The 19,255-nt window shown below is 31.2% G+C and overlaps 2 protein-coding genes across 3 annotated transcripts; both read left to right on the forward strand.

Annotated features, from left to right (window-relative positions):
* Nucleotides 1-6,219: 6,219 nt before the first annotated feature.
* Nucleotides 6,220-12,762, forward strand: LOC106678358 (uncharacterized). Its single transcript, XM_014416824.2, has 6 exons — nucleotides 6,220-6,256; nucleotides 10,602-10,674; nucleotides 10,889-11,185; nucleotides 11,268-11,459; nucleotides 11,945-12,283; nucleotides 12,588-12,762. Exons 1-6 carry the CDS (start codon nucleotides 6,224-6,226, stop codon nucleotides 12,665-12,667), a joined length of 1,014 nt encoding a protein of 337 aa, XP_014272310.1. The 5' UTR covers nucleotides 6,220-6,223; the 3' UTR covers nucleotides 12,668-12,762.
* A 3,908-nt stretch (nucleotides 12,763-16,670) lies between these two features.
* Nucleotides 16,671-18,213, forward strand: Coq2 (ubiquinone biosynthesis protein COQ2, mitochondrial). 2 transcript variants are annotated; one of them, XM_014416827.2, is made up of 2 exons: nucleotides 16,671-17,565; nucleotides 17,664-17,802. In XM_014416827.2, the coding sequence occupies exons 1-2, from the start codon at nucleotides 16,850-16,852 to the stop codon at nucleotides 17,695-17,697; spliced, it is 750 nt and encodes a 249-aa protein (XP_014272313.1). In that variant the 5' UTR covers nucleotides 16,671-16,849; the 3' UTR covers nucleotides 17,698-17,802. The 2 variants fall into 2 exon arrangements, with proteins under 2 accessions (XP_014272313.1, XP_014272312.1); XM_014416826.3 differs by having other exon boundaries at nucleotides 16,671-18,213.
* The last annotated feature ends 1,042 nt before the right edge of the window (nucleotides 18,214-19,255 follow it).

Here is a 19,255-nt window from a genome sequence, read left to right on the forward strand (position 1 = left end):
AATTAACCTGAATTAGCATGAATAAAAAAAAAATTTTGATTACAATTTAATTTTTTGTGTTATTTTTTACAATTTCAAGTTCTATCGGGCTTTAAAAAAAACCCTATATTACTACAATTATAACAACTAATTTAATAATTATCAATAATTTTGTATGCATACAATTAAAACAATGTGATCAATTTTACCTCATTTTTTAAGTACATCTATGTCTTTTTTAAATGTTGTCACATAATCACATTAGTTAAAATTTATAAATCAACACTGTTTAAACATTGTCGTTCACAACGGATGTATTCATCCGTCCCTTTACCACAAATCGATGTTATACTAGGCATTATTTCTTTGCAGTTAAAATAAAATTTAGCTCCAAAAACCCCACTAAAACACAATCAGAAGGATCTTAGAAGTAATTCACATAACTAAAAATAGCAACAATACTGTAAACTTTAATTGATTATAAGGTTTTAATTGTACACATATAAATTAATTGTTATGATTATAGAAAAATTAGTACTTGAAGATGGAGAAACCAGTAACGTACAGAATATTTTTAATATTCTAAAGGAAGTTTATTTTTCCCATCAGCATCTTAATAAAAAAAATATATACATTAAAGTATTAAGCTCAGTAACGTTCAAAACATTTATTTTTTTAGCTTAATGACGTTTAAATAAAAAATACTGATTTTAACGGAAAAATGTTTTTTTCTTCAAAAATAAAGTTCATATTTAGAATCTTCACTCGAAAAAAACAGGTTACTCCTTGATATTTCCTTTATCATATGATTTTTTTATTGCAATTGATATTATTTTTGAAAATTTTAAAAACGAATATATTGTTAACATGAAGCACATTCTACAAATCTTGAAATGTTGATGAATAACACAAAATATCCAACTATCCGATTTTTTTTTAAACATTAATTTTTTTTCTTGTTTAGTAATTTATAACCTCTTTGCCACTTCTGTATTCATTATGTACTCTGAACAACGTTTGGACTCTTCTACCCATTATCAAGTTCTAAAATAATAATATTTGCAATCAACAATTATTTGTTTTATTTAAAACATTTTACATAGCATTTTAATAGAACTTTTAATAATTTAATATTTTACTATGTGTTAAATTATTCAATTAAATAGATTTCCTAGTTATTGTTCTCATTTCTTCCTAGCCTTACTACTAATTTGTAGACATATGCCATCTTAATTGAAACAATTTTTTATATATATTCCAAACTGAATATAAGTCTTTTTGATCACTTTTGTTTCCCAATTTTTATCTTAAAATGTTGCCACAATAGAAAATCTACACTCATTTGAAGTGATTATCAACATTTTGATATTATTTATTAAATCTCTTAATTACTTTTTTCTATCCGCCCATCTTTGTACCCGAATTTCAGTGCACTGAGCCCTACATTGCTAGAAGAATAAAGAATTGGCTTAATTCTATTTCTCTGTATAGTGCATTGATTCTTATTTATTTTCTTACTAATTACTACTGTTTTACAAATCTATTTTATTTATTCTGTCCACGTAATGCTGTCCAATTCCACTTATATCAGTTTTAAATTTTTTAAAAATGTATTTATTGTTATTAACAACTGTATGCAAGTATACACAACTAGTAAATTTTCTATTAGATATAGAATGATATGATATAAACATGTGAAGAATCTACCCATTGATAGAACTCCAATAACTAGAGAAGGAGGTCTCATGGCCATCTTCTTTTCAGACGCCTAGGGAGATTATCAGGTATTGAAGGCAAGTTAGAAACAAGTGGGTTTCAGTGTTTGGAAAGTTTATCAAGGAAGGATTAGTATCTGATTTTAGCCAAATCGTCCTAATGGATGACTTGAAGTTTTAAAATTAACTATGTTTTTATATTTAAATAGATTTTAAATATTTCTAATTTTTATATCTGCTTAGTTTAAAATTTTTATTTCATTGAAAATAAATTCATGGTTATTTTCTATGCTATGTTTCACCAATTGTGATATTAATATTTTAATGATTTTAATTTTGTGACGTCTCACCTACGTAGCGGTGTTATTTCTAATTCTAATTTTTTAAAGTTTATTCTATAAATAACATTTTTTTTTTCTATTTTATCTATCATATTTGACAGGAAATTATATAATTTGTTATTATTATACAATCCAAATTTTTACTTAGAACGGTCATATTTCTAAAAGTGTTTCTAATTGTTTTTGGCATCCCAGAGATGTATTTTAATTTTTGAAAATGTTCCACTTTTAAACAAATAAACCCTTTGGAAGGTGGTAAGATTAAAACTGATTATTTACTTTTAAAGTTAGAATTTTTTTTTTTTGTTTAATTCTACCTACTTAAAGGCATACCTGGCGTACTTAAAAATGAGTTGAATGGACGAAGGTAGTACATGATATATAAATGAAACCAATACGTGCCGCTTATTCACCACTATTCATTTAAACTACTTTTTCATTCAGTAGTTTTTATTTTGCATTCTGTAAATAAATTATTTTAATTATCTGAAAAATTATCCACACAGTCGACATTAAGCTCTGCATTCTGGAAGTACAACTTAGAGAATATTCATTGAATAATTTTCATGATAAAAAGTCCACGCACATTGAGATATTTGTTTCTCTTCTATCCCTTCATTAATTATTCATTGTATTGGCCAATATTTTAACCTATGTTATTTTATTTATTTTATTATTATAAATTTATTATTATTTTCCATATTTTCTAGTTTGAACAATAAATAATTTCCTAAGTAAAATTTTATCCATCTCCTTATTTCTCTTTTTTTTTTATTTATAGTTCAAAATACGTTGGAAATAACAGTAATATTTTTTTTTTTACAATAAAATTAAGAGTTTTACCGATTTCTTCATTTTATTTCTCATTAGTACAGAATATTCCTTTATTATTGCCTAAGATTATAGCCACGGGCTTGAATAATGTAGATTGAATAAATAATAATAATATTTAATAAACCGATCGATTTTAAAGGCTCTTGTTAATAGTTAATCTTTGAATGGACATTGAATTTCAATCGATTGGAGAACATTTACATTTCTGAAAACTTGAACTGAAAAATGCCCGTATCTTTGAGAATGATCCACCTATAATTTTTACATTCAAAATCGTCGATCACAGCGTTTACAATATAATATGTTTCCCTAATGTAGCGTTAAGATTTTTAGTATTTTTTCAATGTTCATTTATTTTAATTCTTAAATATTGTAACTCCACACCTATGTAGCATTTGTTTTTATATTGTTTACAGTCTGTTTTATAAATAACCTTTTACTTTTTTCTTTTGCTATTTTATCTTTCATATGTAACAATTTCCTGTTATTTGTTTCCTGTTCTGTAAAATAATTTCTTATTATTATACAATTTTAGAAATCTAAAATTTGGATGGTGACATTTCATAAAAGGTTTTTAATTTTATTTGTCATCCTAACGAGGTATTTTAATTTTTGCAAATGTCTTACTTTTAATATTTTTTCAAGAAATAACCCTTTTGGACCTTAGGTTGTAGGATTACTTACTAGAAATAAATGGTTAACTAATAAAACAATAGTAAACTAAAACAATAGTTTTTCTTTCAATAATGAAGAGTTTTAAAGATTTATGATAATAATAATAATATTTATTAAACCAATCGATTTTAAAGGTTATTGTATACCTGTTATTTTTTTATTTTCTTCAAAATAGCAAATTTTGGACGGATAGTGAATTCAATTTATTGGAGTACCTTTACATTTTTCAAAACTTCAACTGAAAAATGCGTTTACAATATCAAATAATACATCGCTTGGATTTCATTAAGTTTTTCTAAGTAACTCAAGTGACACAAGGATTTGTATTGACGGAGTTACCGAGAATTCTAATCCAACTCGTGGGAAATCTTTAGGAAAGGAAAACGCATTAATATAAACTTAAAATGAAAAGAAATATTCTTTTGTTATCGTGATGGTTATGTGACGTTTTCCACAATAGCAGTTTGTTGTTAAAAACGGATGTTTTCTTAGTAAATTCATATGATTATTTATATTTAAGTGGGAATTTCTGCAGTCCTTCAATCCAGTTTAATGTTGATTTTTTTTCTCCATAATTTTGAGAGTGGAGTAGTATTGGTAAAGCACTAGGCTCTTATCTGGGCCTGGTTTTGGGTCTGTGTATGGTAGATAATTATTGAATCAGAAAAAAAAAAATTAAAAACGTATGTTCCTAAAATCAATCACTTCTCTTGAAATCTTTTTACATGAACCAAATTTGTTTAACAGTTTAACATCTCATAAAATGGTTATTTTGAGATGTGCATGTAACCTCACCAATAAGAGTAAAATCTTTACAGTTAAATATCCCGAATCTTTTTATTTTTTTTACTACGATTTTATGAGATATGTTTTACTATGATTCTGTGTTTTACTTTATATATCTCACCATTATTGCTAACATAACATTCATATCTCAAAATACTATTTTTTTTTAAATAGTACACTGTTGAACTGAGACAGCGATATTAAGTTCGTATGAACTCCTTCTTTTTTTTTTCTTTTTTTTTGACCTGTCGATTTGTGTTTTAACTTATGTATTCCCATAACTTATTCATTCCTTACATTATTTCTTTTAACTAATCTATTCATTGAAGTATTTCTTTTAACTAACATTTTGTTTTTTAATTTTCCCTAAATCAATATTTTTAATTTATTTGTTTCTTTTTATAAACTGATGAAATGCGGTGACTATTATGTCTTGGGTTTGACTTTAAATTGCTGTCTGATGATAAGTTTGTTTAACGGATCGATCGTGGGTAGCGGATTACTGGAGAGGGGAAGTCTGGGAGAGTGAATTAAGGAGAATAGAATAGACAATTTAATGAAATAAAATTGTTAAATGTAATGAAATTGTTGAATTAATAAAATAAAATATTTGTATTTAGTGTGTAGACGAGTATTTATTGTAAAAGGAAGAGGTAGGTAAAAAAAAAGTTATTGTTATATCATGTGAATATATGTATTGAATATATGTTCGACCATGGATTGATTGGTATACTGTGTATTGTAGCACCCCAATGTATCTGGGCAGCATGGCTACATAAAGCATTTCTCTCTCTTTTTTTTTATTTAGCTTTTTTTTTTAGTCTCCTCTGAGAGTTCTCATGATGATCTATAAAATAAACCTTTATTCACAATATATTATTTTTTCATTAAAGGTAATTCCAAATTATTTTTTTTATTACTAATTTATTAAGATTTTTAGGTAAAAAAATGTTTTGTCTTCTAATAATCTAGTAGATACTAAAACCGTTAATTGAAAAAAATAAATATACTTTTGGAATTAGATTGGAATGAGCACATACTTGGATATAAAATATAATGACAATATTATAATATCTGTTGTTACGTAAATAGATTTTTTTCAAATATCTATATTTTGACCGCCAAAAGTAGTTTTATTATATATAAATATGTTGCAATTTTTAAACTAAATTTTATTAATTGATATGTTATTTATATTAATTATGAAGGAATATATCTCATATTTATGTAATGGTTTATTAAAAAAAATATATAGCTTTCTAATTAATATATAGGGCATAATCCATCAGGCACAGTCACTTACTCATCATATTTATGAAACAGCCATGCACAATCCAATTTTAACGCCGGTTAAACCGAAAAGTACAGCTATAAACCAAATGTCAAATGAATACAGATCTCGATGCTTGTAATTCTTTAGAATAAGTATTTAATTAATATAAAAAAGAATTTGAAATAATTTCTCATTCTTAAATTACAATTTGTTAATTTTGAAAATTAAAATTTGGTATTGAACTAGAAAAATTAATTAATAGAGTTACTTTTGTGAAAACATAACCTTATTTAAATTTATATTAATAATTTATAAGTATATTTCTTTTAATATGTCTAACATCTTCCCTCTTGGGTAAAAGTGAAACAGCCAACTATTCAATAAAGCAGAATGATGAAAGTAATGTGATAGGGGAAAAAATGCAGATGGGAAGCTGCATCAAAACAGGAAAAACCCGACAAGCACAAATCGAAAACCAAAGAGGCAGTCTGAGTTGTAAAAAAGCCCAAACAATGGAGAAGAAACTGCAGGAGCAGTGGAGGGGTGTCCTTGCTTTCGCCCCGAAGTGGAGGGGTCGCTGGAGTATATATGCCTCCCGGACGGTACCTCAAGCATCAGAAATGAAGTACAACAGCAGGCTTACACTCCTCGGGGTAAGTACCTATTTACTTACATCGTTAGGGACATCGACGGTTAAGTTAGCTCATCTTGGAATCCATACAAACAAAGAATTTCATACTTTTTCTTTGAGTGTTTTTAAGTAATGAATAGTGATACTAAAAAAAAAAATACGGCAATAGTGTGTCAAAATTAATATTGGGTTCAATATAAATATGCAAAGGTATTTTCATTTGCATAAAAATAGTATGCTTAAAGTTCAATTACCCTAGTTATAAATGAGTAGCTTCTAGGACAAAGAAAAATAGAAATCCCTGGAACTGAGGAATATATTAATTACCTCAGAACATCCATTTCGATTTTGTTGAAATCCCTCTTTTTATGCACGAAGCTATGCATTATAAAAACCACTCCAGTTCATTTTTAATAATATTTATTAATTCAATTATCGTTTTCAGTTCTAGAAAATCATGATGAAGTATAGTATAGATGAAGTAATAAACGTATTTTTTCCAAACAATGTGTCAAATTCGTAGTTACTGTTCGAGCTTCCTGTTATAAAACCATTTTATCCAAATATTTAAATTAACCTGAATTAGCATGAATAAAAAAAAAATTGTGTGATTCTGTATCGAGCGTGTTAAAAAAAAAAACATGTGTATATATATATATATATATATATATATGTACATGTTTTATATAGCTTTATTTGTGGCAGTGGGTAGGCACTAACCCCGCTCGGGTTCGAATCCGGTTGTGGCAGATAACATACCTTTTCTGTTTCGCAGTAGCCGTAAGTCAGCCCAGTTGGTTTGGGAGCACTCCGGGTCCATCCAGCCTCATGAATTGAGGGGTGAAAATTCTGGCGATCGAGCGTGATTTTTACTAAATCTCCTCCTTACACAACCGTTGATCTAGTAATAGTAGTAATAGTACTCTTAAAATGTACTGCACCCCTGACCCTTTATGGGTTGTAACGGATTTAATTTTTTTTTTTAATATACCTCTATATGTGCCGGGGTTTTGACCAACGTTTACAGTCGGCCCATCTAACAAACAATTTAAAGATTAAATTATAAATATATTTTTTTGTTTATTGAAATTTTACCAACTTTCAAACAGTGTGTTTTAACTCATCTGGCATAGCATAGTTATACAAATATAAATTTGGTGTTCAAAACATTTAATAATATTTATATTTCAAAACAAGTGCTATTTGTATGAGAGATTACGCAACGCGTTCTGAAAGGGCTTAGACACGGCGCTAGGAGATACCATACGGCACGACACGCTGTGAGCACGACCATCAAATCGCCAATTTTTCACTTCACAGTTTTTGTATAATTGTAATAGTTTAGAATTGAAAATTATACTATGGTATCTAACATTTTTATTATTTATAAGAGGTTGTGTATTTCCCATTTCAATGCAAACCTACTTTTGCATTTCATAGAGAAGAAAATCGGGGCTATCAACAACTTTAGTATCAATTGAACAATAAATTTAGTGCTGTGTCGTAGAGGTTAAATTAATTGTTCTATCATGCTAAATTTAAACAAAAAGCGAAACAAGGAATGGGTTAGCAAGAATTATAAAAATATTTGTCCAGTAACCATTCGAAAATTCTTTTTTGATAATACAACTATATCTCACGAGACAGAAGTGTAATTGTGAAAATTCCATACCAATAAATTTTCATAGTTGAATTTCAGCTGAAAATTAAAACAGTACATAATTTTTCTGTCCAGTTATCAAGTTAGTACGTTAATATTATAATTCAGAAAGCCAATCTAAATTTAAATATATTAATAAATAATATACGTGCGTACTCGATAGCTGTACGAGCATACTGCCTATTGCTATTGTTAAACATTAGTAACAGACTATAATATGAACCTCTTTGGTTCATGAAGGGTGGGTCATGGGAAGGAAGTACTGCTTTTAGAACAACGGTTATACAAGGAGGTGATTTTTTCAACCACCCGATTTTCCCCCCCAATTACTCACTTTATGAAGCCGGGTGGACTACACCAGGAGGGCTCCAGAACCCACAGGTTCTGATTGAATCACAACAGTGCAACAGAAATAATTATTTTCCACAGCCGGATTTGGAGTTAGTAGCATAGTTCCTTACCAATGAGTCACTATGTTGCAACTAATAATAGACAAAATTTTATTATTTCTACATAATCTAATCCCCGAGATAGTTAGATATTTTTACTTTAAGCAAACTGGAAACTTCCAATAGTCCAAATCTACTTTCTTAGTGCTATTATACGATTATAACAATATATTACGTTTTTTTTTAATATAACGAGTGAAATGTTCACAGTAAGAAACAAACAATTTCATTTATATTTTGTCCAATATTGATAATACTTCCTTATAAGCATATTGACTGAAAAAATATTCTTTATAACATAGGTTATAATTATTATCCCTTATTATTAGTATATAATAAATATTAGAGCAATAATATTCTTATCAACCCTTACGTATTGTGCATATACTTAATAAAACTGACGCTTCGGTGTAGTGGTTATCAAAATTGTTTACTATCATATTTCAAAGTACGACGTAGACACCTAATTTAAGTTGTAATGTGTTCAACTGCGAATATTTCTATACAATTTTAATAAAATCTAACAAGCTGTATTTCAATGTTTGTTTAACAAAAATAGGCACGAAGAGAGCTTCAATTCAAAAACTTAGAATTGTTTGTTTATGTCTCAAATACTTTGACTACAATGAAGAACTTTTAAAAAAAATTTTAGTTCACGATTTAGTAGACATTTACTTTTCAATTTTCATGCAATAATATTATCGTTTAGACGGTTCAGTATTTTTTAATAAACGCAAGTTTTTTTTTTTTGTTTTTTTTTAACATACTTCGCCAATTTAAGGCAGAAAGGACAGGCTATCCTGCAGATTAACAACCTATTCTAGACTGAGTGGGAAGGCCCAATTTTATTTCGCAGGTCCGCATTGAAATAGTTGAATAGCTGTATTCGAACCAACGCCGCTTCTGATACGAGAATACTAAGTTGATACACAAACACGATCGAAAAATAACTTTCAAATCTATAATGAGTCGATTATTTTAATCTAGTTATAGAATAAAACATTTCATATATTTATATACTAATTTTAGCTCTGTAAACGTGATCAGAATTGGCCGGAAGTATTGGGCGGAAAGGTAGTGCAACAGAGGCTGATGCAACTTAGAGCTTGGAGTAAATTATGCAAACTCGGCACTGATTGGTTACAATAATCGGCCTCATTCGTAACATAATGTGAATTTATAATGGCGTAATAGACTACGGATGTTGAATATCCTCAGCGATTGTAACGGCAATAGTAATATCGACCTGATAATCGATACTCCAGCTGTTAGAACGTTATTATAATTTGTCCTTCCTCGTTGTAGAATGGTAAATAATGGACTACTGACAGTATATCTTCTTCAACCACATATCATTTATATAATAAGAGTAAGTTAAAACAACGTTCAAAAAAATAAAAAGCTATATAAATACATCCCTATCAGAGTAAAACTTCATCAACATCATCACTTGATGATCCAAATGGACTGATTCGTAATTACTATCCTTTTTTATTCTAAATTTATTATTAGTAACAAAGAAGTCATGAAACTAACTATTCAAAATTTTACTAAAAAATAATGAGAGTAAATACCAATTCAATTTCTTAATAAATTCGTAACTTTTCTAACCCAAAAAACAAAGCTAAAGAATTACACGTTCCTCCAATCACGTTTACTCCGTACCTTTTTATTCAATCCTATTATAAAGTTTAGAACTCAACAAGGAAACTCTCAACGGAACAGAAGCTCTCTCCATTAAGCACTTTTCAAATAAACGTAAGTTGAAGCCAGCACACATGATAGGCTTGTTGCGTGACTTGGAGCTCTGATTTGAAAGGTATTTTGTCTAGCCATTATTTATTGATGTAGCGTGAACTGGGACAATGTTAGGTGCATCCTATTACATGAAATGGAACAATCACGTGTTCCATGCTGGAATCGCGTAAAGAAATGCCTCATAGAAGCACGAATTTATTTCAGTGGCGCCGAACTTTTAATTAAATAAAGCTTATCTACCGACCGAAAAGCAACTTTCAAGTCTTGTTTCCGATTAAGTTCCCTCACAATAATTTTATACCAAGCCTCTATTCACAATAAGGCTTATTTATTACAACCTGCAACGGCTCACCAACTAAAAATAAGTAACTAAAGGCTGTGTAAAATTTGGATTAGCAATCTAATCCATTTTCCTTTTCTGTATTATAGCTGTGGTTATTTTCCATTATTACCGACAGTGGATATTTTAACGAAGCTAACATTTCAAAACATGTTTGCAGCTGGCCGCATTTGCCACGGTCTGGGTCCTCCCGACATCGGCGGAGCTGGTCCGGCAGAAGAGAGCCAGGCTTGGTAAGCAGCCTCAATTTCTAGTCTCTTTTATGAAGTAGAACATTCATAGATTTTAATTATCTCCAATCTAAAAACATTATGACCATTAACATCAGTTCTTTTTATTACTAGAATAATATTTACATTCCTGAACCAATGAATTTTGAGAACGTCAAGTAGTGCTTGAGTAATAGTATTAGTTTAATATGTCGATGCTTGGCTAAATATTTTCCAGAGGGATTAGAGAGAGGGTACCTTCCACCTTCCAACGGTGGAGGACCCGGAGGAGCAGGTCCAGGAGGGGCCCCTGGAGGTAGCTACGGGGCGCCTAGCGCAGGAGGCGGAGCACCAGGAAACGGCTATGGAGCACCAAGCGCTGGAGGTGGGGCTCCAGGAAACGGCTATGGTGCACCCTCTGGAGGTGGTGGAGCTCCTGGCGGTGGCTATGGTACTCCCAACGGAGGCGGTGCACCAGGGAACGGCTATGGAACTCCAACTGGAGGCGGTGGAGCCCCTGGTGGTGGCTATCCAGGTAGTAATATAGGCGATCATGTTATCCTGTATATTTTGATCAAACTGTATACTGACCAGCTCGAAACGACTATGCTTGGCAGGTGCCGGAGGCGCTGGTCCCAGCAACGGCTACCTTCCTCCGACCCAGGGAGGCGGCAACGGAGGTGGCCGTCCCGGAGGATACCCCGGCAACGGAGGTGGAAACGGAGGACACGGAGGCGGTAACGGAGGCGGCAGGCCATCCGGAACATACGGCCCCCCATCAGCAGGCGGTCCAGGTGGCTACCCAGGAGGTAATAATGTTGGCGAATATAATGCGCACTAATAAGTTATACCATCTTTGCAATCAGATATATTAGTAATTATTTCGTGTTTACATCTACCTATTAGGATGACAAGCCATTGCACTTTTTTGCAACAAATTACAATCAAAGAGTTTTAATTATTCAAATCAAACCTAGAACGTAACCATAATTGCGAACAGGGGTTCAGTTATTGCTGGAACCTCTGTCATATCTTATCCGTAAACATATAATCTGTATATAAAAAATAATCTGTATATCATAGAGAAAACCACTGTCACGATTTTTTAAAATTTAACTTGCTCTTTCGTATATCAATGGTGCATATAGTAGGATTTAAACGTTCAATTTCCTATAATACATCTTTTTCTTTAAGTCTAAAATCAGTTCACATTAATTCTAAGAAATCTTAAACTTTTACAACATTTATTTTTTACTGAAACGTTAAATTATTCATGACTGCTACTTCCCCGAAGGTAACGGAGGAGGTGCTGGTTACCCTGGCGGTAGGCCGGGCGGCAACGGAGGTGGTGCTGGATATCCTGGTGGCAGACCTGGTGGTAACGGAGGCGGCGGTGGCTATCCTAGTGGTAGACCTGGTGGAAACGGCGGTGGTGCTGGAGGATATCCAGGAGGTAGGCCAGGAGGAAACGGTGGTGGTGCAGGAGGTTATCCAGGAGGTAGGCCAGGAGGAAACGGTGGTGGTGCAGGAGGATATCCAGGAGGTAGGCCGTCCAACAACTACCTCACCCCAACCAACGGAGGAGGAGCTCCTGGAAATGGCTATGGAGCACCTGGCAATGGCGGTGGAAACGGTAAGGACGCATTTCCTCTTGTTGATTCCGTAGATCTTTCATAGCTTTGGATAATCCTAGCAATTTATGGTGTTGTAATATAAATTTAAACATTATTATTTTAACCGTGGAGAACATTTACAATTATAATCAGGTTCACCTAAATAGGTCTGACTTCGTCTGGTTTTATATTTATCAGAATAATCTTTTGTAATTTGAAAATGGTAAATCAAATCTAATTCTTATTGGCATTATTTAAATAAATTGGTGTCTTAAAACAATGCAAGTGGCTGAATTTCTAAAGTTATCATATTTTTATGTGCAGGAGGTGGAAGCCCAGGGCAGAACTACCTTCCACCCAACGGGCAGCAGCCCCAAGGACCTGACGGCAGCTACGTTTATTAATTTTAGGATCACACCTGTGCCATCTCAATCGTCCCTCCGAACATTTTTGTACATTTTAAAAACTTTGGTTAATAAAATTTAATTTAAAAATAAAATATGTCTCTTTATTGAATATCCATATTCATGAACGATATTATAAGAGCTTAGTTATTTTATTTCACAAGCTTAAATATATTTTGTGTAATAGTTAACATTTTCTAAATAAAAGGTTTAATACCAGACCAATCTATTACAATAACATTTATCTTTACCACATAGATACGATTATATCAACAGACTAGGGAATCGCTATGGGAGGGGCATAGGCTGTCACTTCCTCGATTATGTCTGGTACACAAAGTTTAGTAATCTGAGATTTGAGAATATTTCAAATAATAAAAATTGTAGTAAAAGATTTTATTCCAAGAGTTACTAATCCTTAAAACCAATTCCAATGCCTCTAAATCTAAAAACAATTAAATTTTATAGATATATTGTTGTGTTTCAATAAATAAGAAAATTATTGTTGTCAAATATCAACATTCTCAATTGGTTAAGTGAAAGTTAAATCCAAGAAAATTGAGAAAATTAAAATACTTCATAATACAAATAGATAGAAAATTAATATATTTCAATAACATTTCCGGCCTAAATTGGTGGGAAATTAATAATTTTTCCCTCTTCACCAACACAATGTACCAACATTAAATGATAATAACGACCTTAAAAAGTAATCGAACTCCCAATTATTCCTTTACAATTTATATGGTCTAAAGTCCGATTTATACCGTAAAAAGTACCTTAACATAATCAATCTCAATTTGGTACTTAATTACTCACACTAAGTTTAGGGACGAAGTCCAATGAACAATAAATAACATCAGCCATATCAAATTATAATATCAATCAATATCAAATAATGAATAATCGACCATATATCCGTACTAAACGTGACGAACTTGATAAGCATAGTTAGTATTACTACGTAACAAGTCATCAACTTCTTCCGCAATATGTCCGCATTGTTGATTAAATAACAAAGAACTATTATTGCTAGTTGATCATATAGTTCAACAGCCCGAGAGGAGGGAAAAAAGTAGTTATTTGAAAACTATGTATAGTTACTAGTCAAAATTGATGAGTTTCCCCACCATAGAAAGGAAGAATAAAAATGGCGCCTTTTGCAAAACGTGAAAAAAAATTAGATTGAAGGAAGATAGTCCGGCTGGCGGTCAATAGATATCAAAGCAGTAAAAGAAAACTATTTATTGCTATCCAATGTTTCGCCCCACTTTCTGAGTCCCACACACAATATTTAATTATATCATTGGGTAGTTATCAATTATTGATCGGGTATCGCCATCAATTAGCTTGAAAGGAGGTATAAAAAAAAATATATATATATATATAAACCATAAAAAATTTCGATTCTAAGATGATAGTCCGGGTGGTATCAACATAGTAAAGGAAAACTATTTATTTATATTATCTTCCTATAATCTACTTCATAGGTCAACTATCTTCTTCCAAATTAAAAAAAAAAATTTTCTTTTAGAACTCTTTGTCTTTAAAACTACCGACAATATTACAATAATCTACAGGACAAAATACTATTAACAAAATATTATTCTTACAATGGTAAATTATTGCTTATAATAACCTAAGAGATTAGGTCTTCGTTTAATGATATAATAGAATAGGTCTGTAAACTGTAAACTGGCTTGAGATTAAGCTATGAGCATAGCACAGTCAGTACATATAGTACAAGAGCCGGGAAGAAAAAAAAACAGTTATTTCACCCCAATAAAAAATATGTACAATCACGAGTCAAAACTGATCAGTCTGGCAAGTATAGATAGGGGGAATAAAAATCTTAAAAAAAAAAAAATAATTTTTCATTCGGAGGTCTATATCTTAAAAACTACCAATTCTAAAAAATTTAAAAGAAGATTAAATTTGCTGAAATATTACCCTAATAGAGCCATTTACATACCCGAGAACGGGCCTCTGATGGTCCAAGAACCCGGTAAAGAAAAAGTTAGTTATTCCACCCCAATTTTTTATTACTTTAATAAAAACTATAAATAGTTACTAGTCTAAACTGATGAGTCTGCCAACTATAGGTATGGAGAATAAAAAAAAAAAAGCACCTGTTGCTTTTGAAAAAAAAAATTTCTATTGCAGCTCAACATCTTTAAAATTACCCCAAGACTAGCAAACCTAATAGAACATCATTTAAAGAAGAGGCAATTTAATAAAATATAAGGTCTAAAAGAGCAAATTATGTTCAAGTGTTCCCAAGATACAGTTTTTTAAAAAAAGTAACATTGCATAAAAACTGTACTAATAAGTCAGTAGTTAGCAGTAATAACCACTTAAATTAAAGATAGTTTAATACACTATAAATCAGTTAATCACGTTTATCTTTGTAGTAGTAGTGGTTTTCATGATATTTCACAAAGTAAATTCATAAGATGTTGATTTCCAGTTGTCCGAACAACTATGTCACTACTATTGCATATATATTACAACTATCAGGTTGTGACATTTCACAAATCATATATAATTATAGAAGTGCCTTAATAGTTATTACAATTAATTGCTTGAAAAAATAATTATTTTTTTGTAAGGTTAAACGATCACAGATGTTGCGGAAACATTCACCTTCAATATTACTATCACTATCACCGTCACCATTGAACCCTGGGTTAAGAAATTCTGAGTTGTACCTCCTTCATTTTCGGTGTGCTATATGAGATGAAAGCATCAGGAAATAATCAATCAAACGATAAATTCTGTTTAAAAAGTTGCAGTTTTCTTAATTGATGAGTATTATACCAATACACATAATAATAATCAAGGCAGAGCGAACCTGAACGTTCGATGCCGATACCACAATCGTTCTCTACATACATCTGTCCAGTGACGCCCCTCCAAACTCAAATATACTTAATTAACTTTCGATTTACTCTTCGGACGTTAATCCATTGTTCATTAACATTTTAGGGATCCGATCGTTTCTATGTCCCACAATCGGTGTAAGATAAAAAAGGCTGAGTTAAATTTAGAATTTAAACCGCTGAATTGAGGGAACTGCACTCGGTAAATACAATTCATGTTATAGCATTGTGGTAACTAAGATGGGCGTGTAGTAAATTCTAACTTTCAAGTTTTTAAACTTGCAGTTCTAACTTGCAAGCTAAGCAATGTCGAAATTGAAAAATTACAAGATATTCCGCCCTTAACCTCGTTTTTATTTCATTAATTTCGTTTTTTGTTTTTTTTTACTGGTAACCATAGAACCTAAATGCTTAAACCTATTTACCTGTTCAAATGTATTTTCCCCTTAATCTATATCACCAAAATTACTCCCGTTTATACTGCTAACCATATATTTTGTTTTCTCCGTATTAATTTCTAGACCTAGTTCCACACTAGAGTTCATTAACGCAGTTATTTTAAGTTTTATAGATTCCTTGTCCTCACCCAATAATACCAAATCATCAGCACACCTAAGAACCGATATTTTACCACCTAAAGTTAATAAATAACCCTTTTCGGTATGCATCACATTTATAATAACGTATTCTAATGCTAGATTAAATAAGGTGATAGAGAATGCCCTTGCTTTAAACCAGACCCTAATAAAACGTTAAACTTCGTACCTTATTGATAGTTGCAATCATGCACATCCTCACTAGATTTACTAAATTCTTTGGTATTTCCTGTTCAATCAAAATATTATACAGCTTCTAGCGGTCAATAGAATTGTAAACATTTTTGAAATGTAAATAAAACTGATGAACTATCCCGTTATTAATTCACATTAGTGTAATTGGGGTTAATATATAAAGCTTCAAGTGACTTATAAATTTGTCTGAAATCATGATGTATCATTAATTTTTCCTTCAATAAAAAGTACTTCAAATGAAGTTTACAAAATTTGTTTCATGTTTAGGGAAACGGACGCTATTTTTCCATTAGATAGAGAATATTCATGTAAGCTGGTAACACTGATATCGTTTAGAAGGTTATGTTCAGGTTATTCTACCAATTAAGCGGTTGTGTCGCAATCAAAGTTCTTAATTCTTAACAAAAATGGGCTGTAATCCTGGTAATGATTTGCCTCGGTTACGTCATTTCTTTTTTAAATATTCTGGAAGATAATCTGGCAGAATGTGATCATTAAGACAAGGAATTATCATGAATTGTCAATATGGGAGACTTGTTCTCCAAACTTATTTAAAACGCAAAAAGTTATCTCAGGTTTTATCGATTACTAGAATACCGTTAGCATGTGATTATAGAAGTGATGCCAGGACTAATCAAAACTATTTTAGTGCTAAAAAGTTGCCTGTTACCAAGGTCAGGACTGTTTCCTCATTTAAACAGCCTTCCCAAAACTTAGCATCTTTATTAGTCAGTAGATCATCACCTATAGTGCAACCCTATCTAAAACTGATGAGAATAGACAAACCTATAGGAACATGGTTGTTGTTTTGGCCTTGTGGATGGAGTATAGCAATGGCAGCCCAAGCAGGAGCGTTGCCTGACTTCAAAATGTTAGCTTTGTTCGGTGCTGGAGCATTTGTGATGAGAGGAGCTGGTTGTACCATCAATGATATGTGGGACAAAGACCTGGATAAAAAGGTTGAAAGGACAAAAGACAGGCCACTAGTTACTGGTTCGGTTTCAACCAATGATGCTTGGGTGTTCCTTGCTGCTCAACTAAGTGTTGCTCTCACGATATTATTACAACTTAATTGGTATAGTGTATTTCTAGGAGCTAGTTCATTAGTACTTGTTGTAGCTTACCCACTTATGAAAAGGGTGACTTATTGGCCACAATTAGTTTTGGGCATGACTTTCAATTGGGGTGCACTTCTTGGCTGGTCCGCAGTTCAAGGTGCCTGTGACTGGTCAGTATGTTTACCTTTATATTTATCTGGTGTTTGTTGGACTATTATATATGATACAATATATGCCCACCAAGATGTTCCTGATGATATTCTTCTAGGTATAAAATCAACAGCCATCAAGTTTGGAAGTGACACAAAGTTTTGGCTATCGACATTCTCAGTTGGAATGATATCTGGTCTTTTAACAAGTGGAATACTATCTGAACAAACCTGGCCGTTCTATATTTCTGTTACTACTGTAGCAGTGCATCTAGCTCGGCAATTATACACTCTTGATATCAATATACCTGCTGATTGTGCTAACAAATTTGTTTCTAACAAAAATATAGGTCTTATTTTATTTATAGGAATTGTTTTAAGCACTCTGTTGAAATCAAAGGTAAAAGATAATACAGAAGATGAAGCCATTGAAAACACAGCATGATGATGTACATATCTCTTTTTTCTAGTCATGTTATGTTTAGATAATGACTGATTTTCAGCAGTCATTTTAATTTTAAATTTCCTATTGTGTACAGTATGTTACCAATTTTGTTGAATATTTTAATAATTATTATTTTATCTAAGATAAATGAGTTTAAAAAAAAAACAGGGTATTATTTCCTTATTTGTGATCAAATATCAATAAAAACAAACAATTAAAGAGCATACATCTTGTTTTTATTTATTGTTTCCAAAAATTTAAATGAATATATAGAACGTTTTATTATAGTTTTGATTTATGGTCTGGAAATTCAAAGCAGTCATGGATTCTTACAACTCTTGATTTAAATTACTAAAGCTTCCTGCCCTAATTTTAATATTTTGGAAATCTAAAGAAAGATAATTACTAATTAATCAAAATGTGATGTTCTTTGATGCAATGCTTATAGCTGTCAAGTTTTATATTGCCTCATGATAAAAAATGTTTATATTGTATCATCATTTGTAAGTGTAAATCTTTTCAGAAAACAGTTATAATCAGTCAATGATAGATTTGCTGGATATTGAAGAATTTCAAGCTTTGGAGGTGTTATATAATCAATCTTAATGTGGATTAATCACTCCAAGATTAACTTTATTGGAGCATTGTCCCATTTTTACATTATAAAATTAAAAAAACTTCTCTAATCAATAGCATCTTGTATTCATGGTAATAATATTAATGTATTTACTTGTTTGGGGAGTGCACTCCATTCAGAGTTAGCCAGTCCAGTAAGTAACTTACAATACAGACTTTATGATCAACAAGAATGATTAATTACAAATCATTTATATAAAGTAATAATAACAACTAAGCTGGGTATGTTATTACATATCTCACAATTATAAATATCACAGTACCTGTAATATTACCGAATAGCCCAAATTACACCTAATATTCAGAAATCCAGATCTAAGTTAGAGGTTTTGGATTACACCACTGCTTTGCTTGGATAGTGGCACATTTAATAAAATTTATTTTATTTTCTATTCAACATATTTTATAGATCGTACCATTGAGTGTAGTTAGTTTTTGACCACCCTACTAGTTATGTGATGGTTTCCAGAGGGGTCATAATAAATTAATCCCTGTCTACGGTAATATCTTTGCAACATTTCTCTTTAACAAAGAAAAAAATTTGTGTCAGATGTGCTATTTTTTGCAAATTAGCAAAATATACAAATAATTTGGACTAATATTATTCAATCTGAGAATGTATTGGGTTTT

This window comes from Halyomorpha halys, unplaced genomic scaffold (assembly GCF_000696795.3).
Source record: "Halyomorpha halys isolate HHAL.00 unplaced genomic scaffold, Hhal_1.1 Scaffold134.1, whole genome shotgun sequence".
NCBI lineage: Eukaryota > Metazoa > Arthropoda > Insecta > Hemiptera > Pentatomidae > Halyomorpha > Halyomorpha halys.